The sequence below is a fragment of the Arachis stenosperma genome, chromosome 5, assembly GCF_014773155.1.
Source record: "Arachis stenosperma cultivar V10309 chromosome 5, arast.V10309.gnm1.PFL2, whole genome shotgun sequence".
Taxonomy (NCBI): Eukaryota; Viridiplantae; Streptophyta; class Magnoliopsida; order Fabales; family Fabaceae; genus Arachis; species Arachis stenosperma.
In genome coordinates, this window is record NC_080381.1 from 129,945,929 (window position 1) to 129,963,740 (window position 17,812).

The following is a 17,812-nucleotide window of genomic DNA, read 5'->3' on the forward strand; positions in this document are numbered from 1 at the left end:
TAAGTAGCTGTGTTCAAGAATCATCATACTTAACTAGGAGAATCAATAACACTATATGGATTCTGAGTTCCTAAAGAGGCCAATCATTCTGAGTTCCAAAGGATAAAGTGAGATGCCAAAACTATTCAGAGGCAAAAAGCTAAAAGCCCCGCTCATCTAATTAATACTGATCTTTATAGATATTTTTGGAGTTCATTGCATATTCTCTTCTTTTTATTTTATTTGATCTTCAGTTGCTTGAGGACAAGCAACAATTTAAGTTTGGTGTTGTGATGAGCGGATAATTTGTACCCTTTTTGGCATTGTTTTTAGTATGTTTTTAGTATCATTTAGTTAGTTTTTATTATATTTTTATTAGTTTTTAGTTAAAATTCACTTTTCTGGACTTTACTATGAGTTTGTGTGTTTTTCTGTGATTTCAGGTATTTTCTGGCTGAAATTGAGAGATCTGAGCAAAAATCTGATTCAGAGACTGAAAAGGACTGCAGATGCTGTTGGATTCTGACCTCCCTGCACTCGAAGGGGATTTTCTGGAGCTACAGAAGCCCAATTGGCGCGCTCTCAACGGCGTTGGAAAGTAGACATCCTGGGCTTTCCAGCAATATATGATAGTCCATACTTTGCCCAAGATTTGATGGCCCAAACCGGCGTTCAAAGTCACCCTCAGGAATTCCAGCGTTAAACGCCGGAACTGGCACCTAAATGGGAGTTAAACGCCCAAACTGGCACCAAAGCTGGCGTTTAACTCCAAGGAGAGTCTCTACACGAAAATGCTTCATTTGCTCAGCCCAAGCACACACCAAGTGGGCCCAGAAGTGGATTTTTATGTCATTTACTCATCTCTGTACACCTTAGGCTACTAGTTTTCTATAAGTAGGACCTTTTACTATTGTATTTGACATCTTGGGATTATTTTAGATCCTTTGATCATCTTTGGACATCTAGTTCTTAGATCATTGGGAGGCTGGCCTCACGGCCATGCCTAGACCTTGTTCTTATGTATTTTCAACGGTGGAGTTTCTACACACCATAGATTAAGGTGTGGAGCTCTGCTGTACCTCGAGTATTAATGCAATTACTATTGTTCTTCTATTCAATTCCGCTTGTTCTTTGTCCAAGATATCACTTGTTCTTCAACTTGATGAATGTGATGATCCGTGACACTCATCATCATTCTCACCTATGAACAAGGTGACTGACAACCACTTTTGTTCTACAAGCAACCAAGGCTCTAGTGAATATCTCTTGGATTCCTGATACACGATGCATGGTTGATCGCCTGACAACCGAGTGCTCGCCTGACAAACGAGCCAGCCATTCCGTGAGATCAGAGTCTTCGTGGTATAGGCGAGAACAGATGGCGGCATTCAAGAGAATCCGGAAGGTCTAAACCTTGTCTGTGGTATTCTGAGTAGGATTCAATGATTGAATGAATGTGACGTGCTTCAAACTCCTAGCAGGCGGGGCGTTAGTGACAGACGCAAAAGGATCGATGGATTTTATTCCGGCCTGACCGAGAACCGACAGCTGATTAGCCATATGCTGTGACAGAGCATAGGAACATTTTCACTGAGAGGATGGGAGGTAGCCACTGACAACGGTGAAACCCTACATAAGCTTGCCATGGAAAGGAGTAAGAAGGATTGGATGAAGACAGTAGGAAAGCAGAGAGACGGAAGGGAAGGCATCTTCATACGCTTATCTGAAGTTCCTACCAATGAATTACATAAGTACCTCTATCCTTATCTTTATGCTTTATTCGTATACCATTATACCCATTTGAGTCTGCCTGACTGAGATTTACAAGGTGACCATAGCTTGCTTCATACCAACAATCTCCGTGGGATCGACCCTTACTCGCGTAAGGTTTATTACTTGGACGACCCAGTGCACTTGCTGGTCAGTTGTGCGAAGTTGTGTTTATGCCATGGTATTGAGCACCAAGTCTTTGGAGCCATTACTAGGGATTATTTTGAGTTGTAGTGATCACAATTTCGTGCACCAAGTTTTTGGCGCCGTTGCCGGGGATTGTTCGAGTATGGACAACTGACGGTTCATCTTGTTGCTTAGATTAGGTATTTTTTTTTTCGAAATTCTTGAAGATGAATTCTAGAGTTTCATGATGATTTGTTGAAATCTGGCTGGCTGAGAAGCCATGTCTAATCTTATTGGACCGAGGTTTCAACTGATCATCACAATAGCTTGTTGATCTCTATCAATCTTGCTATTGGAGCAATGATCTGCTAAGGCTTGGCTGGCCATTGGCCATGTCTAGTGTTTTGGACCGAAGCTTTCTTTGAAAGCTTGGCTGGCTGTGAAGCCATGTCTAATTCCTGGACCGGAGTCTTAGACTAACATTGCATGATTCCTGGAATTCTCATTAAGAATTTTGATACCTTTATTTTCCTTTTCACCTAATTTTCGAAAAAAACAAAAAAATTTTACAAAATCATAAAAACCAAAAATATTTTCTGTTTCTTTTGTTTGAGTCTAGTGTTTAATCTTAAGTTTGGTGTCTTGCATGCCTTGTTTATTTGATCTTGGTTCTATTTTCAAGTCAATAGTACAGGGGACTGAAGATTCAGAACATACAGCAGAGGAATTACACAGAAAAAAACTGGGCGTTCAAAACGCCCAGTGAAGAAGGACAGACTGGCGTTTAAACGCCAGCCAGGGTACCTGGTTGGGCGTTTAACGCCCAAAAAGGTAGCATTTTGTATCCATTCTGGGCGTTTAACGCCAGGATGGCACAAGGGGGAAGATTTTGTTTTCAAATCAATTTTTTTTCAAGTTTTCAAAGTTTTTCAAAATCAAATCTTTTTCAAATCATATCTTTTCAATCAAATGTTCTCAAAATCAATTTCTTTCCTTTTTCAAAGGTACTTGCTAAACAATTAATGATTTGATTCAAAATCTCAAGTATGTTGCCTTTTCTGTTGAGGAAGGTTTAATTTTTGAATCATATCTTTTCTTGTTAGGCAAGTCATTAATTTTAAAATCAAATCTTTTTAAAATGTTTTTCAAATCATATCTTCTCAATCATTTGTAAACCATTTTTGATAAATCTATGTTAAGCAGGCAAATATGAAAAGAAATTTCTTAATTAATTATAAGTAATAAACTCAAGAGTAAAGAGATAAGTTTTTAGAAGATGTACACATATGATATATACCGGTATGGTTTCAAAAGTTTACATACAATTTTTTTTAAAAAAATGACAGTTTTGCTATATATTCTTTTTTAGAATCTTCTCAAGTTAAATTTTAATTTAAATTAGACTACAACTAACTCATTAACTTTAAAATTTTAGATATTATTTACTCAAGTATTCTCATCAAATTCACTCTCAACTAACGTAAGAATTTTAGATTTTTTTTTATTATTAAATAATAATTTATATTGGCTCTTCATCATTTTAAAAATCTTAAATATTTTTTCTTAAATATTCTTAAAACTAGAAATCATTAATGGATTAATTTACAAGATGAATATATAGAGAGTTTGACAGCTTGTTCACAAGATGAGAAATTCAAAAACTTGATGACTTAATTTAAAATTTCTTCTTATTTTTGAGTTATAGTTATGAGATTTTTTAATGAATGTGAATTATTCTCAGAGTTACAATAATTAATGTAATACACCGATTAACATTGGAAATAAAACTATTTGAATTATAATTTTTAAAATCGTTTCTAAGATAAAAGAGTTATCAAAAAAAATAAAAAACTTGAAGAAAGTTAGAGAAAATTTTGTAGCATCTATTTGCTTTTTGCACATTTTTTTATCCTTTTAGGGTTTGAGATATTATATATAATAGAGAATATTAAAGAATTTTTTTAATATTGGGGAAGGGGGTTGCATTGGTATAATATACCAAAATGCCCAAAATAATCATGTTTAATGTTATTGTGGAAGTTTCTGATATTTTAACCGAATTATATTTTAAAATACAGAACGCTCACTGTTGTTTTCAAATTTTTTAATTAAAAAAAACAAAAAAACAAAAATCTCAAAACGTCATTGACATTTTCTTACTCTCAATTTCAAAAAAAATGATCACATGCAAAACGGTCTTGCCATTTTGTGAAAAAAATTCTTATTTTTTTAAAAGAAAACGGCAACAACGTTTTGTCTTTAACGAATATAAAAAATATTTTTTATATATAAAACATAGGTAACATTTTATGTCTTTGAAAAAGTGAAAAATATCCCATACCATAGTAAAATTGACATATACTAAAATATTGTGGCACATCACATAATTTGCTCCAATATAAAAAAAAAAAAATCAGCCACACTAACGTTAAACAAGATTTTTTTTGGTCACTTTATTCCTTAAAATAAATATATGTAAAGGACAAGTATTTTGTTTTCTTGCATTTGCTCCTTTTTTTCCTATACTAACTCTGTATGGTAATTTTGTCTATGCTTCATCTACGGTATATAGCCGGTCCCAAGTCTGGATAAAGGAGGAGGATTGTGTTAGACCTTCGACAACCAACATAAAAATTTAGTCAAATCTTCATGACATGTATCAAAGATGTTATTTCGCTAAAACTAGGTCGTTGTCCGGAAGCAATGCGCTATATAGCCCACGCATTGTGTCAAATAAGCAAGAGCCGCTGTATCGGTACTTGGGTATAGTGTTAAACGAGCAAGTGCTTCCGCGTTTTCGTGAACAGACGAGGGTAAATTAAATAAACTAGTTCACAAAGAAGAAAAAGATAAAGACAAAGGTCGGAGCGACAGAAGGTTCGTTGAGATTTGGGACATAGAATATAGAACATAGACACTCTAATGCGTGAGCATCTTTTCTTTATTTTCTTATTATTTTAGATATGAATTTATTGAATTTGATTGATATTTTAGTGTTTGAAACCTATATGGATGCTACTTTGAGTCGCTTTAGTGTTTTATTATTTCAGGTGAAGTTTAGATCGGTTTGGCAGAGTTCGCATGCAAGAAAAGAGAAGAATTTTAAATCTGTTATGCTGGCACTAAACGCCGCATCTGGCATTTAGCTCCCAAGAGCTTTGGAACATGTGGGACCATTCTGTCAAGCTATTGCTAAATGCGGACCTGAGTGTTTAGCGCCAGGTGCTTCGTGATTCGTACCAAGTTTCTACCTCGTAGGATGCTAAATGCCAAGCCTAGCGTTTAGCGTCAGGAAGACAGCAACGTTAGGAAGCTTTCTGCCACCTAGGGCACTAAACGCCGATTCTGGTGTTTAGCGCTAATGACGCAGATCCAACTTCAACCAAAGGGGATTCATTAGTTAGATTTGGGTTTTAATTAGTATATTTATTTTATTTTGGTTATTTTTATTTATAAACACAATCTTTTAGGCCTAGAATTTCTTATTCTATTTTATTTTCAAATCAAAATTAAGTTAGATATGAAAGGGAAAAGATTTAGCCCTTCGGGCTTCTCTCTTCTCTTCGACCTCATTCTAGTTTTCACACACATTACACTCGTTCTCTCTTTTCTATTTTCATTCTTCATTAGTTTTAGGTTTTACATTAGATTATGATTTAGAATTTTTTACACTGTGGACAATTAATCCTCCATTGTTAATGTTAGGAGCTCTATTAACTTTGATGGATTAATAATTATTTGTTCTTCTACTCTTGATTAATATTTTGATTATTGTTTAAGAATTAGTTTCATTCTTCATCCTAAAAATTAGTGATTATTGGGAAATAACTCTAATTCAACTTGAATTCTATTTGAGTCTTGGAAAAGTTATATCATTGGAATTACAGCTTGAAACCAATATCTCATAATTTCTAATTATCTGGACTTAACGTGGTACGTGATATATAACCGCATTATGCTTTGGGGGTTCTTAAGGTTGTGTGGCATATAAATTAGAATTTGAACTTCACCCTCTAATGCAATTGAGTGATCAAGGGATTGACGGTTGGTTGTATTAGAGGAGATTTGATTGCCTAGAAATAGAAATTTAATCACTTGGAGCTAACAAGTAAATGTTGATTATGTTATATATTAGATGATGAGGTGTGGGTTTGGAGGCGACATACTTGTTTGGGGCTAACCATGTCTCAAGACTATGCTCAGTGAGATAGCAGTCTGATATGCATTATGATACTGTCAATTACACATGCTGATCACTTTGTTTTCATCCTAGTGTTGCAAAGTACAGTACAATCGAGTTATCATTTTAAGCCATCATATCGAAATGTGTGGAGGCAAAATAGAAGATAATTGCTTAGATTTACAGTGATTGAAAAGAGTTGTATAGCAAGACTCCATCCTATTAGAAACTTTGTAACAATGCTTCCATGGCACCATACATGATTGTGTTGATGTTCCTCATTACAACAGAAACATGACTGCCAAAGATTAAAGTGAGTTTGATAAAGTATTTTGGGTATTTTCTCTATTCATCGAAGCGTTTAATTACTGCAACTCGTTTGTATTGGTTGACAGGACACATTTGTATGAAAAATAAGGGGGTTGTTGTTAATTGATGTGGCCTAAAATGGTAATAACAACATCCTGTCTATAACTTTTGTACTAGTGGAGTCTGAGTCTATCGAGTCATGGTCATTTTTTTTAATAAATTTGAGGCAGCAGTTACTCCGTAACAGGGCCTTCTTCTCATATCCGATAGATCTCAAGTCATATACGTTGCCCTTAATGCACCCAATAGTGGTTGGCGTCCTCCAATAGTTTAACATTCTTATTGCATATGTCATGTGGCTTCCAATTTCAATTTTCAATTCAAATTGGCTGAAGATAAGAGATATCTTATCAATGTGTAGCGTATAGTCCAAGTAAGGAGGGATGTAAGTGGTACTTGGATACCTTGAGAGATTATCAAGGGATATGTCAGAGTGGGTACTGAGGTTTATAAAGGAACTATGGCTCCAGCATTATATTGTGATGGAGGTTGTCAGATGGTCACATGACGATAAATCTCTCAGAGTGCATCGATGTTATTTTAACAGGAATGAGAAACCTCCCCATGGCAGCTATTGTGAGGGCTACTTATGAGAGGTTACAACAACTATTTGTGCACAAAGGGCGTGAAGCGCACGCTCAATTGCAAGGTGCTCAAGTATTCTCATAGAGACTATTAACAGTTATAGAGAATAATAAAGAGACTTTGCCGAAGATGGTAAGTGTGCATCGGCAATGCAGAACCCCAACATTCTACTTCCAGTCCACTGACTGAGGTGGAAACTTGTCACAAAGCAAATCCTTAGCCCATTGCTATATGGGGTATCCATGATATAATTAAAAATCTCTAGTACAATTTCAATCGAATCACCATCTGTGCACAAATTAAAATAGTAAGCCACATCTTCGAGTGTAATGATGACTTTGCCCTATAAAAGGTGGAAACTATGCGTTTCGGATTTCCACCGCTCAATAAATTAATACAAAGAGCAAGACATTGTCAAACATAAAATTCCTTAGCTTTATTAGATGTCTGAATCCAACCTTCTTAATGTAAAAATATCAGACAATAGGATTGACAATATTACACGACGTAACAAGAGCAACTAAGGTATCTGTAAAAATATAGTTGATTAGTCTTTTATAATTAATTACGTATGATAATGCTAACAATAACTTAATTTTTTTAAGTAATAAAATATTTTAATTACATCTTATAATTAAGTAATTAAATAATGTAATGAAGTTAAATATTATAATTAAGTAACTAAATAATTTAATTAAAAAATTCTCAATTTTACCGGAATAATCATAAAAATAATATTAATTAATAATATTCTAATATAATTAAAATTTTGCTAAAAAAGAGAACTTCATCTATAACAAATTATCTTTTAATGAAAATGTTCACTCTTAACTACTACACTTTTAACTAATTGAATCCAAATAAATAAATAAATATGTCAACTAATTAATTAAAACAAGTTAAGCTAACATGTTTAATACGTAATGATATGTGCTTCAAATGTTTGTGATATAAAAAGTTCAAGTATTATTTAAAAGTTATTAATTTATCTTTTTAGAATGTTCAATTTAGTTTGATGTATTTTAATTTTATTAATTTAATTACTAAATTAGACTTTATGTTATTGGCTTAAAATTTTCTTTATTTTAACCTAATAAAATGTTATAAATACCTTATAGATTATTATAGTCATCATTGAGTGATTTAGAGGTTTAAAAACTCCTTTTTGGTGCGTGATTAAATTATGTTGTGGACAAGTGAGATTGAGTAAGTTTTTCTCTTGTTGCATCAGAGAATTAGGTAAAAGGTTGAGGAGTCCCTTCAATTCAATTCTTAAACTATGATGTAAACAAGTTAGGTTGAGTGAATCTCTCTCTTGTTGTATCAAGAAATTTGGTAGAAAGTAAATTGATTCTCTTTGTACTCAATTTCAATCTATCCCTTTTATTTCTTATTTCAATTTCAATGTATCTTTTTATTCGATTTTACTTGTCTTTTTGTTTACTCTTTATTTCTTTATCACGTACTCTAACTACTTAAATTGAATTATCCTTACATAACAACTCATTAAATAAAATAAATTAATCTAACATATTATTATACACAGATAAAAGAGAATAAAAAAGAAAAAGATCGGAAGAGACGTTCTCCTCAGAGAGGATGAACAATATCGCCAGAGAGAGAATGGAGAGAGACGTTGTTGAAGCCTAAAGTCAGCGGCGAATCTGGATAACGATGGATTTGTACGCCCGAAGCCTGAACCCTTCGAGAGAGAATATATAAGAAGGAGCAAATGTGGTGGATTTTGACGGAAGAGAAGTGGCAATCGACGAAAAAGAAAATGGATGCAGATCTGACTATCTGAGAAAGAAGGAACAATGGGCGAAGAAGAGGAATGGAAGAGAGGAGGCGGTGGACGTCGAGAAGAGAAAGAGAGAGAATCAGTGGTAGCCACTGCAAAGAGGAAGAGGAAGAGAGGCGGCAGGGGATAGTGGAAAGTGAGAAGGGAAGATGGATGAGAGATGATGGAGGATGGTGAACTACTGAGAATGATGAGGAGTTGCACAGAGGGAGGTAGAAGATGCATGAGAGAGGATCAAGAGAGAGACATGTTTGGGAGTATAGAAGGGTGAATTTCGGAGTTTGAAAATTAAATAAAGATAAAAGTGTAAAAAATTAGTGTCTTATAAATTATGTTTTAGTGTCTTAACTATTTGGAGATGTATAGTTTAGTGTCTTCTTGTCTTTCATGTCTATAAAAAAATTGTGTCTTATTAAATCAAACAGGACACAAGTATATCACCACATCTATATCTCAAAGAGACATAAAAAATAATCAAATCTTGGCTAAAAACATATGTTAAGATTACAAATTAAAAAAAATATAATTGCAAATACAAAAAAAATTAAATTTTCAATATATCTATTAAAGTAAAAAATTTGAAACCTTCTATTAATAGTAAGAATTTTTTATTATAAAATAAAAATACTTTATTTAAAACAAAGACATTATTTACTGAAAATCTATTTTTTTTTTTTGTTTCGTACACAATTTGCCTAATGTCTAGGCGAGACAAACTGCATCAGTTTACTTAATTATTAAGCAAATTGTAACTTTTCATCTCTATATTTTACAATCCAATTTGATATAATTTGGTACTATTTGAATCTTATTGGTTTATTTTTATTTTTTAATTAATTTAATTTTATTTAAATAATTTAATTTTTTAATATACAATTTAAATAAATATAATTTAAATTAATAATTTAATACGAATATATTTATTTAAAATTTTTATTTTAAAAATAATACTAGTATGCTTATTTTTAAACAATTTTAAACAGCTAAAATATTTTTAAACTAAATAAATATAATTAATCATATGAATATAATAATATGAGTATTTTTATTTTTATTAAATTAAATTAAATTACTAATTTAAATTATATCTATTAAAATTTTAAATTAAAAACTTTATAATTTTTTATTTTAAATTATTTAAGTAAAATTGGATTAATTGAAAAAAAATAAACGTATACCCATACGATCTAAATCGTATCAAATTATATGAAACTGGACTGCAAAACACACCGTTTATTCAATCACTGGACCAACTGCATAAAGAAGTTGCAGTTAAAAACAGTCAATAAAAAAAATTATTTTATAATAAAAAATTCTTAATAATAATTTTATAGAGTATAAATTAGTTAAATCCTAAAAGTAAAAACAAAAAAAATAAAAAATATCTTCTTTTAGAAGTCATAATTTATCTTTCTTTTAAAGATTTCTTTTATTTATAAAAATATTTTTAACATAATAAATAAAAAATAAATTTTTTTATATTATTATATTTAAATATAATTATTTGATAAAAAAATATTTTTACATAAAATATCTAAATATAAAATTATTTTTATCTTTTAAAAAAAATAATTAAAAAATTAGATAAAGAGAAATACTCTGATTTGTTGTTTCTATTTAAAGTGAAGCCGTGCGAATGTGATAAATTTAAAGAATGGTAACAAAAACATAACAGAATAGAAACACTAAATAATTATAAAAAAATAATAATAATATAGATCCGTTATATAAACGAGAGCGCGTAGGCGTAGCCCGCCACTATCTGGAATCTTCTGTTTACACTTTCACACGGTTCGTTATCTCCTTCCCATATTTTCTGACTTAGGCCACAAGACATACCAAACCTATAAATACACGTTTCCTTCTTGTTCTGTTTCCCATCCTTATTCACTTCATAAAAATCTTATCATCTCAATTCTATCTTTCTTTCAATTATTATCAGAGAGTAACAAAAGGCTTTGAAAATATGGAAGGAGGTGGCACAGAAGCTTTTCCAGATTTGGGTAAACACTGCCAGCAACCAGATTGTAAACAACTTGATTTTCTCCCTTTCACCTGTGAAGGCTGCAAACAGGTACCGTTCTTTTTTTGCCTCTTCACACGTAAATTCAAATTTGGAACACCTTTCCTATTTTTTAGTTATGATATTCCATCTCTTGCTCCGTTAACTTGTATCTTGACATATTCATTGGCCCAATTGCAGGGTTTTTTAACTACGAATATATATCGTAAAATAAACTTATTTTTTTCTTCATTAAAAATATATTTAAAAAAACAGAAATTATCTAATGTCAAATATCTTTTTTTCTTTGGTATAATACTTTTAGGAATATAAGTATAGACTTTGAAACTCAACAATATAATAATTTTAGTATGATAATTACATATAATTTAATTGATAATTTTAAATTTCGTTTGCAATTAGGTTGAATCATTGATATTATTAGAAGAGATTGCAGACAATTCATGGATTTCCAATTGCTATTATAATGTAGTTGCATGAACCAATAAAACTAAAAGTTAGGGACGTAATTATAGGTTTCGAGCTGCAATTTTAAACGATCTACGATATATATTCACATTTATGGTTCACTTTAAATTGAAGAAACTGCTGTGAATGTGATAAATTGTACAGGTATTCTGTTTGGAACACCGATCCTACATGTCCCATTCTTGCCCCAAGTCCGACCACAACAGCAGAAAAGTCATAATTTGTGAAACATGTTCGATTTCTATTGAGACCACAGGACATGGAGGACAGGACGAGGAGGCCATCTTGAAGAAGCACCAAAACTCAGGAACTTGTGACCCCCAAAATAAGAAGAAACCAATTTGCCCTGTAAAGCGTTGCAAGGAGGTTCTAACCTTCTCAAATTCCAGTACGTGTAAAACTTGCCACATTAAGGTGTGCCTCAAGCACCGTTTTCCCGCGGATCATGCTTGTGGTAGAGCAGCTTCGAGTCCAGTGTCAGTGTCGGTTACGGCTCCTGCTTCTGCTAGTGGATGGTGGAATAACAAGTTCTTGGCCGCTTTCGCCTCGAGGAACGGACAAGAGTGTGGCAAGAGTGGGGGAGGTAGTTCTGCTTCAGCTCCTGGAAATCCTTCTGTTAAGGCATACTGAGACGAGGATTATAGATTGGAAATTTATTCGTTCTTATGTGACCATGTAATGCTTTAGTTTTTATGGCATGGAATGAAAGTGGTGCTTTCATGTACATTCTCCAAGGTTGAAATAGATTACTTTTTTTTTTTTTGGTATTCGAAATAGATTACTTTGATTGTGACGGTTTGGCAATAACAGATCATTATGTGCTAAAAAGATAACACAAAACTGGGTGTAAAAATATAGGTGCTCTTTAACATCAGATCCAAAAGAATGAAGTGGTAAAATGAATGAGCTTTGTGATAGGACAAATACAGTGTAACTATTCAGAAAGAACAAAAAATCAATATTACACATGATTTTGGGTAGGCATTATTACATTTTTCCTTTTGCTTGTTTGTTTTAGAGATACAGATTTGTAACAAGTAGCTAAATATAAAAATAGCTTGTTACATATTTGCTGTTGCTTCTTTAATCTCATCCAAGGTGATTGCCTGCAAAGCAGCAAAACTGGTTGTAATATATATGTGTATTCTAAATCAAACACACAGACCTCTTCCAAGGAGGGAAATCATAGTAACTGAAATAAGAACACAGCATAGAAAGTATGATGTAATCATGATTCATGACAACCTAAATCAAAATTAGAACTAGGGATGGCAATGGGGCCGGCAAGGGGCGGGGGGCGGGGGATGCCTCCCTGCTCCCCGTCCCCGCCCCCAGATTTACTCCCCATTCCCACCCTGATCCCCGCCGTGGGGAAATACTGTCCCCCATTTCCATTCTCCGCAGGGATTCCATTTCCCACAGAGACCCTATTTTCCATCTCTTTATATTAATAATTTATATAAAAATTCTAATAAAAAATCTAAAAAATTACAAAATATTATTACAACATACAAATGGAGTATTGTCCAAGATTATAAGTCCAAAAATATAAAATAACACATCATAGTCATGGAGAGAAGAGATTGGAAATGACTAAAAAAATTACATTAAAAAAATTATTAAAAATATTTAAATAAATTTAGTAATTCGGGGATTAGCGGGGACGGGGCAAAAATCCACGTTCAGATTCTCGCACCTGCTTCGGGGGAATTTTACCCCTTATCCCCGCGGAGAAAATTCTCCGTCTTCAGATCCCCATTTGGGGCAGTCCCCATGGAGATCCCCACGTTTCAGGGAGTTTTGCTATCCCTAATTAGAACGAATGAAATTAAGGTACTTACCTGCTCCTTGCCTGCAAAATCATTGTCAGGAGTGAGAAAGAGCATGCAGTGGCACTCCTTCCTGCCAAATGAAATGATAATAACTGAGTTGTGACAAAAAAAATCAAGGTGAGACATTTGGGTGGCATAACTAAGTTTCGTAAGTTTCATATATTTTAATCCACATTTCTTGACGAACAACAAAAGTACAAAATATATGATGGCTTCTATAGCATAAACTTCACCGGGGATCAGAACATCATATTACTAATCAGTAATCAGAACAGCTAAAGTGACACTGCTTGTGATCAAAACAGAAACTATGAAAAGAATTCCAGTTTAATAATGTGACCAAACAAGAATGCGGTGACAACAGTTTAAGGCAGAGTTTATTTTGACCTACATCTTGATTCTTCAATATATTAGGTTTAGCAAACCAACTGCATGGCTATAGTCTATACTTGTGCATTTGATACAGTTGTTTTATGGATAAATATCTCTGTTTTCAAAAGATCAACAGATAGAAGGAGGGAAAGCAAAATTAGCAAGTCTTTAGCTTGCATAATCACTGCATAACCACAGCCAAGAATGACATACAAGCAGATTACTGAATCTTTATCAATACAATCCTAAATCTAATCTAGATAGACAATATCTTATTGTAATAAAAAACTTGCTTGCTCTAAACATATATCTTTGAACTTGATAAGTTAATACCATAGGAGCCATATATGTTCCAGTAGTTATAAAAATATTCCTACCTTTCTCGCATGGGAACACATGGGCAGTTCCAAAAGCCCTGTGCAGCCTCAGCAGCTTTATCGTCATAATGCCTAAAACACAAGTATTTTGAGTTAAAAACTTTAAAAAACACCAATATGAACTCAAATTATCCATTAAACCATACAGCCAGAATTACAGGATAAAGACGGAAATTATGAGGGAAAACTAGTTAAAAGATCAAGTTTCTACCGGCAAGGGCATAGTGGAGCACCCAATGAGTCTTTATGGTCAGCCAACCCCTGTTCCAAAATACATAGAAAAACAAAAGAACAGATTACTTGAGAGAATTACAATTCTAAAATCAGTTGCATTCATCTATTAGCAAATTTATAAATTCATTCTGATGTCATTTTCAGAATTGAAATATATCTCATTAATGGGGAAAAAAAAATAAGAAAACTAAAATGCATCTCATTACTTGAACATAGTACTGCTTCAAGAAATTTTATAACTTCTATTCTAACATGTCAATATTTGCAGCAACCTAAATTTCACTTACTTTTCTTTTTTCTAATACTGCATTTTCCACATAAAATGAACTAGTGTAAACACTGTCCTTACTACTACTAGCTGGCCTTATATACTATGTGCATGGTGCAATTTGCCCCTATAAGCTTTTACATGTGGTAATATAGCTCCCTAAACTTGTGACATAGTAAAGTTTGAAAATTTTGCTCGTCAATATGAACAATAGCAAAAAAAATCCTGCCCCACTCGGTTATGTTGGCACAAAGCGCTCAAGAGATTGGACAACATTTTCTTTTATCGTATTTAAACATTAACATATAAATCTCTTAATAGTTTCACCAGTAATTTCTCTCTACTTCAAGCCATTGGAATACCTTCTATATTATCCACCCTCTTGTTACTGGATACGAAGACACCACTGTTGTTCTCATTGTCAATCTCTTCTGCTGCCCCTAAGTAATAGGACTACACCCTACTATTCTAAGTAGCAATTAATATGGCTGTTCGGTGAATGAGCCAGTCATACATTCAGGATCACTAACAAAATTTGGGGTAATATTTGTGACTTCCATCATTAAAATACTTCTCTTAAACTTGGAAACAAAATGTTACCAGAAGAAAGTTAGTGTGTCTCAACCCTTTTTACAGAGGAGTAGAGATATATCACAGATTAGATAATTATCATCACCATTCTTATATCTCATCCATCACAGAGATAATTTTCTCCAATATGGAATAAGCCTATCAATATTTGTATGATTTCAACATAATTAATTGACAATTCTAGCTGCTTGGTAACATGGTCATAAGAGATAGTTGTACAGATAGGTTCAATTGATTGAAGTGAAAATAAAAAGCTCCAATCACAACATGTTCTGCTTTGGGAGAGGTAGATTACAACACATAATACTTCTCGGGAGTGGCATGCACTAGTCTATGATTGAAGGGGTGCCTTCATAACATTGTTACTGATATTTATTATTATTTTATTTTTTGTAGTATCAATATAGTGAAATGTCATGATATCATATTATTTTCTCAGAAAATTCTGTTATAGGAGCAGGAAACTATAATTATCCTTGCAAAATTTACAAAGCAAGGAGCAATATGATGCACGCAGAAGTCAAATTTGGTCCAGCCATACTATATTCTCACATACTCATATAAGATCCCTAAAGCCGCACCAGAAATGTATTGCATCAAGAAAAACTAATAGAAATGAAATGTATTGCATTAAGAAAACTAGTATTCATTTTCAAACTCTTGAATTCTCAAAAACTGAAGACAATGCCTTCTAGTATCATTGACAAGAGTATCATACTATTTCTTATTAATACTAATAGAAATGAAATGATCAAATGCTTCACAACCTAAGAAGCAAAATTGAAAAATATGAACATAAACACGAAGTAAATTCCAGCACAATTCAGAACACTAAATGCACTCTGTAGCAAACTTTATGAAAGTAATGCCCGAGGTACCTAGCATAGATCTAATTGCATAGTTGCACCGGCACTAATACACTACCTCATGAGTGTATATCCCACAAAGAATGTTTAAATTCAAGTAGCTCTTTCTTAATTTATTGTGATACTTATGTTTCATTTACATTGAGAGGCAACAATGCCAACCAAAGAACAGAACTCACTCACCTCACTGTTATGAAGTTTCAAAATATCAGCCAACAAAGACTTGCTGAATCAAGATTCACAGCACCGACCAAAGGAATATTTTATTTATGATTGGTAATAAGATGCTTCTTGAGCTACAGTTCATTGACAACAACTATAAGGAGCACGAACTATGAGATATCTATTTGACAAAGATCACTACTTAAAACTTGGGAAACTATTTATAGGAAGTTTACATCACATTCACTTATATAATTCATATGGCAAAGATAGATAATATACCTTGATAACAACAGAGGTGACTCCCTTATCAACACAAAAATATGTTCCTGACCTGCGTGCATACTGCTCTGAGAACTTCCTCATAATTTCAACAGATTTATCTGATGGTTCCACTGGAAAAACAACCAAATTATTTAAACAGAAGCAATATGTTAACAAATCACCAAATTGAAGTCAAAACCATTACAAAATCAGAACAGAGTGGGGAGATGGTAAAATTGATTTTGCTAATTTTGTTGCCTAACTCTCAAGTCTCAAAAGAAATTCTTGCCTCCAAAATTTATTTTAATATTAATTGAAGCAAAAAATCTTCACTTGCTGCCATAATCATTTTTAGAGGAACCGCCGAACATAAGTTTGTGAAAACCAAATCTAAGCCTCTAACCTAATTCTATCAGAATTAATTTTACCTAAAATAAATTTTGTAAATGCTGAGCAAACATCTTAACAAAATTAGTTTGAAAAACGAAAATACAATTAATTTCTTATTCTTATACACATCTCCACAAACGTGAAATGGATATGCAGCAGACAAACTTTTAGCTTTGCCAAGTTGTGCTATAGATTCAAAAGCCAAAAAGCATTGAAATTTGACAAAAGAAAAAAAATAGAAATAAAAACAAGATTTGACATAAAAAATCAAAATCCATTTCACGCCTCACAAAATGAGTGCTAATAATTATCTTAAAATAATAATAAAAAATAAGAATTTCAAAATTCAGTTAGAACTTAAAAAAGAGCATTTTCGCAACAAGATCAGGAAGCAACTAAACATAACCAAAGCTAGAACTCAATTCGAATGTGGAAAATTGGAAGTAGAATCAGTGGCTCAATAATAAGGATAAAAGAAGGAACTTACCTTGGGCTCGAACGAGAGTGGGATTGCGGCGGCGGATAGAAGAAGTGGCGGAGGAAACAGGGAGAGCGAAGGCAGCGGCGGAAGAAGAAGCCTGGGAAGTCATTGGTGGCGGTTTCCACTGCAACAGAAGGAGCTGGTATCCGAGTGTGTGGCTTCCAAGTTTGTGTGAGTCTGACTAAATAAAATGGAATATTGTGCTTCTTCCTGCGTTTCATTTATATGATGATGACGTGTTATTGATGGTCTTCCTTTTTATTTTTTTTTTATAAAATAAATATCAGGTGATTAATATTTTTAATAGAAAAATTAAGGATTTTTTATTTAAATAAATTAAATAAATGTAATAATTACTGAATTAGATCATTTCCGTGAGCCTGTCTTATCTCATATATAAAAGAGATAATTTTATACGTATCTTGTTTATCGTGTAAACGAGATAAGATACGTAAACGTGACACATGTATATTATAAACGAGATACGTCCAAACTTAAATATATGTGGTTGACAGTGTTTGACTGGCTCCAATTTAAACTTTTCAACCACTTTCTCCTCTCTTTTACCTCTTTCTGACCATATTATCAATAAATACGACGATGGCGCGCAACTGGTAACGATGGAGACATCAACAGACTAAACGAGACTTCGCATTATGCTGGGGTAGCCGACT

The 17,812-nt window shown here is 32.9% G+C and overlaps 2 protein-coding genes across 2 annotated transcripts; one reads left to right on the top strand and one right to left on the bottom strand.

The window, feature by feature from the left end:
- The first annotated feature begins 10,630 nt into the window (after positions 1–10,630).
- LOC130981413 (zinc finger AN1 domain-containing stress-associated protein 12) lies at positions 10,631–12,094 on the top strand. Its single transcript, XM_057905013.1, has 2 exons — positions 10,631–10,884; positions 11,446–12,094. The coding sequence occupies exons 1-2, from the start codon at positions 10,777–10,779 to the stop codon at positions 11,929–11,931; spliced, it is 594 nt and encodes a 197-aa protein (XP_057760996.1). The 5' UTR covers positions 10,631–10,776; the 3' UTR covers positions 11,932–12,094.
- Positions 12,095–12,236: 142 nt separating this feature from the next.
- LOC130981414 (ferredoxin-thioredoxin reductase catalytic chain, chloroplastic) lies at positions 12,237–17,364 on the bottom strand. Its single transcript, XM_057905014.1, has 6 exons — positions 17,145–17,364; positions 16,286–16,398; positions 14,094–14,143; positions 13,883–13,954; positions 13,143–13,203; positions 12,237–12,407 (listed from the first exon to the last, which is right to left on the bottom strand). The coding sequence occupies exons 1-6, from the start codon at positions 17,245–17,247 to the stop codon at positions 12,363–12,365; spliced, it is 444 nt and encodes a 147-aa protein (XP_057760997.1). The 5' UTR covers positions 17,248–17,364; the 3' UTR covers positions 12,237–12,362.
- Between the last annotated feature and the right edge of the window lie 448 nt (positions 17,365–17,812).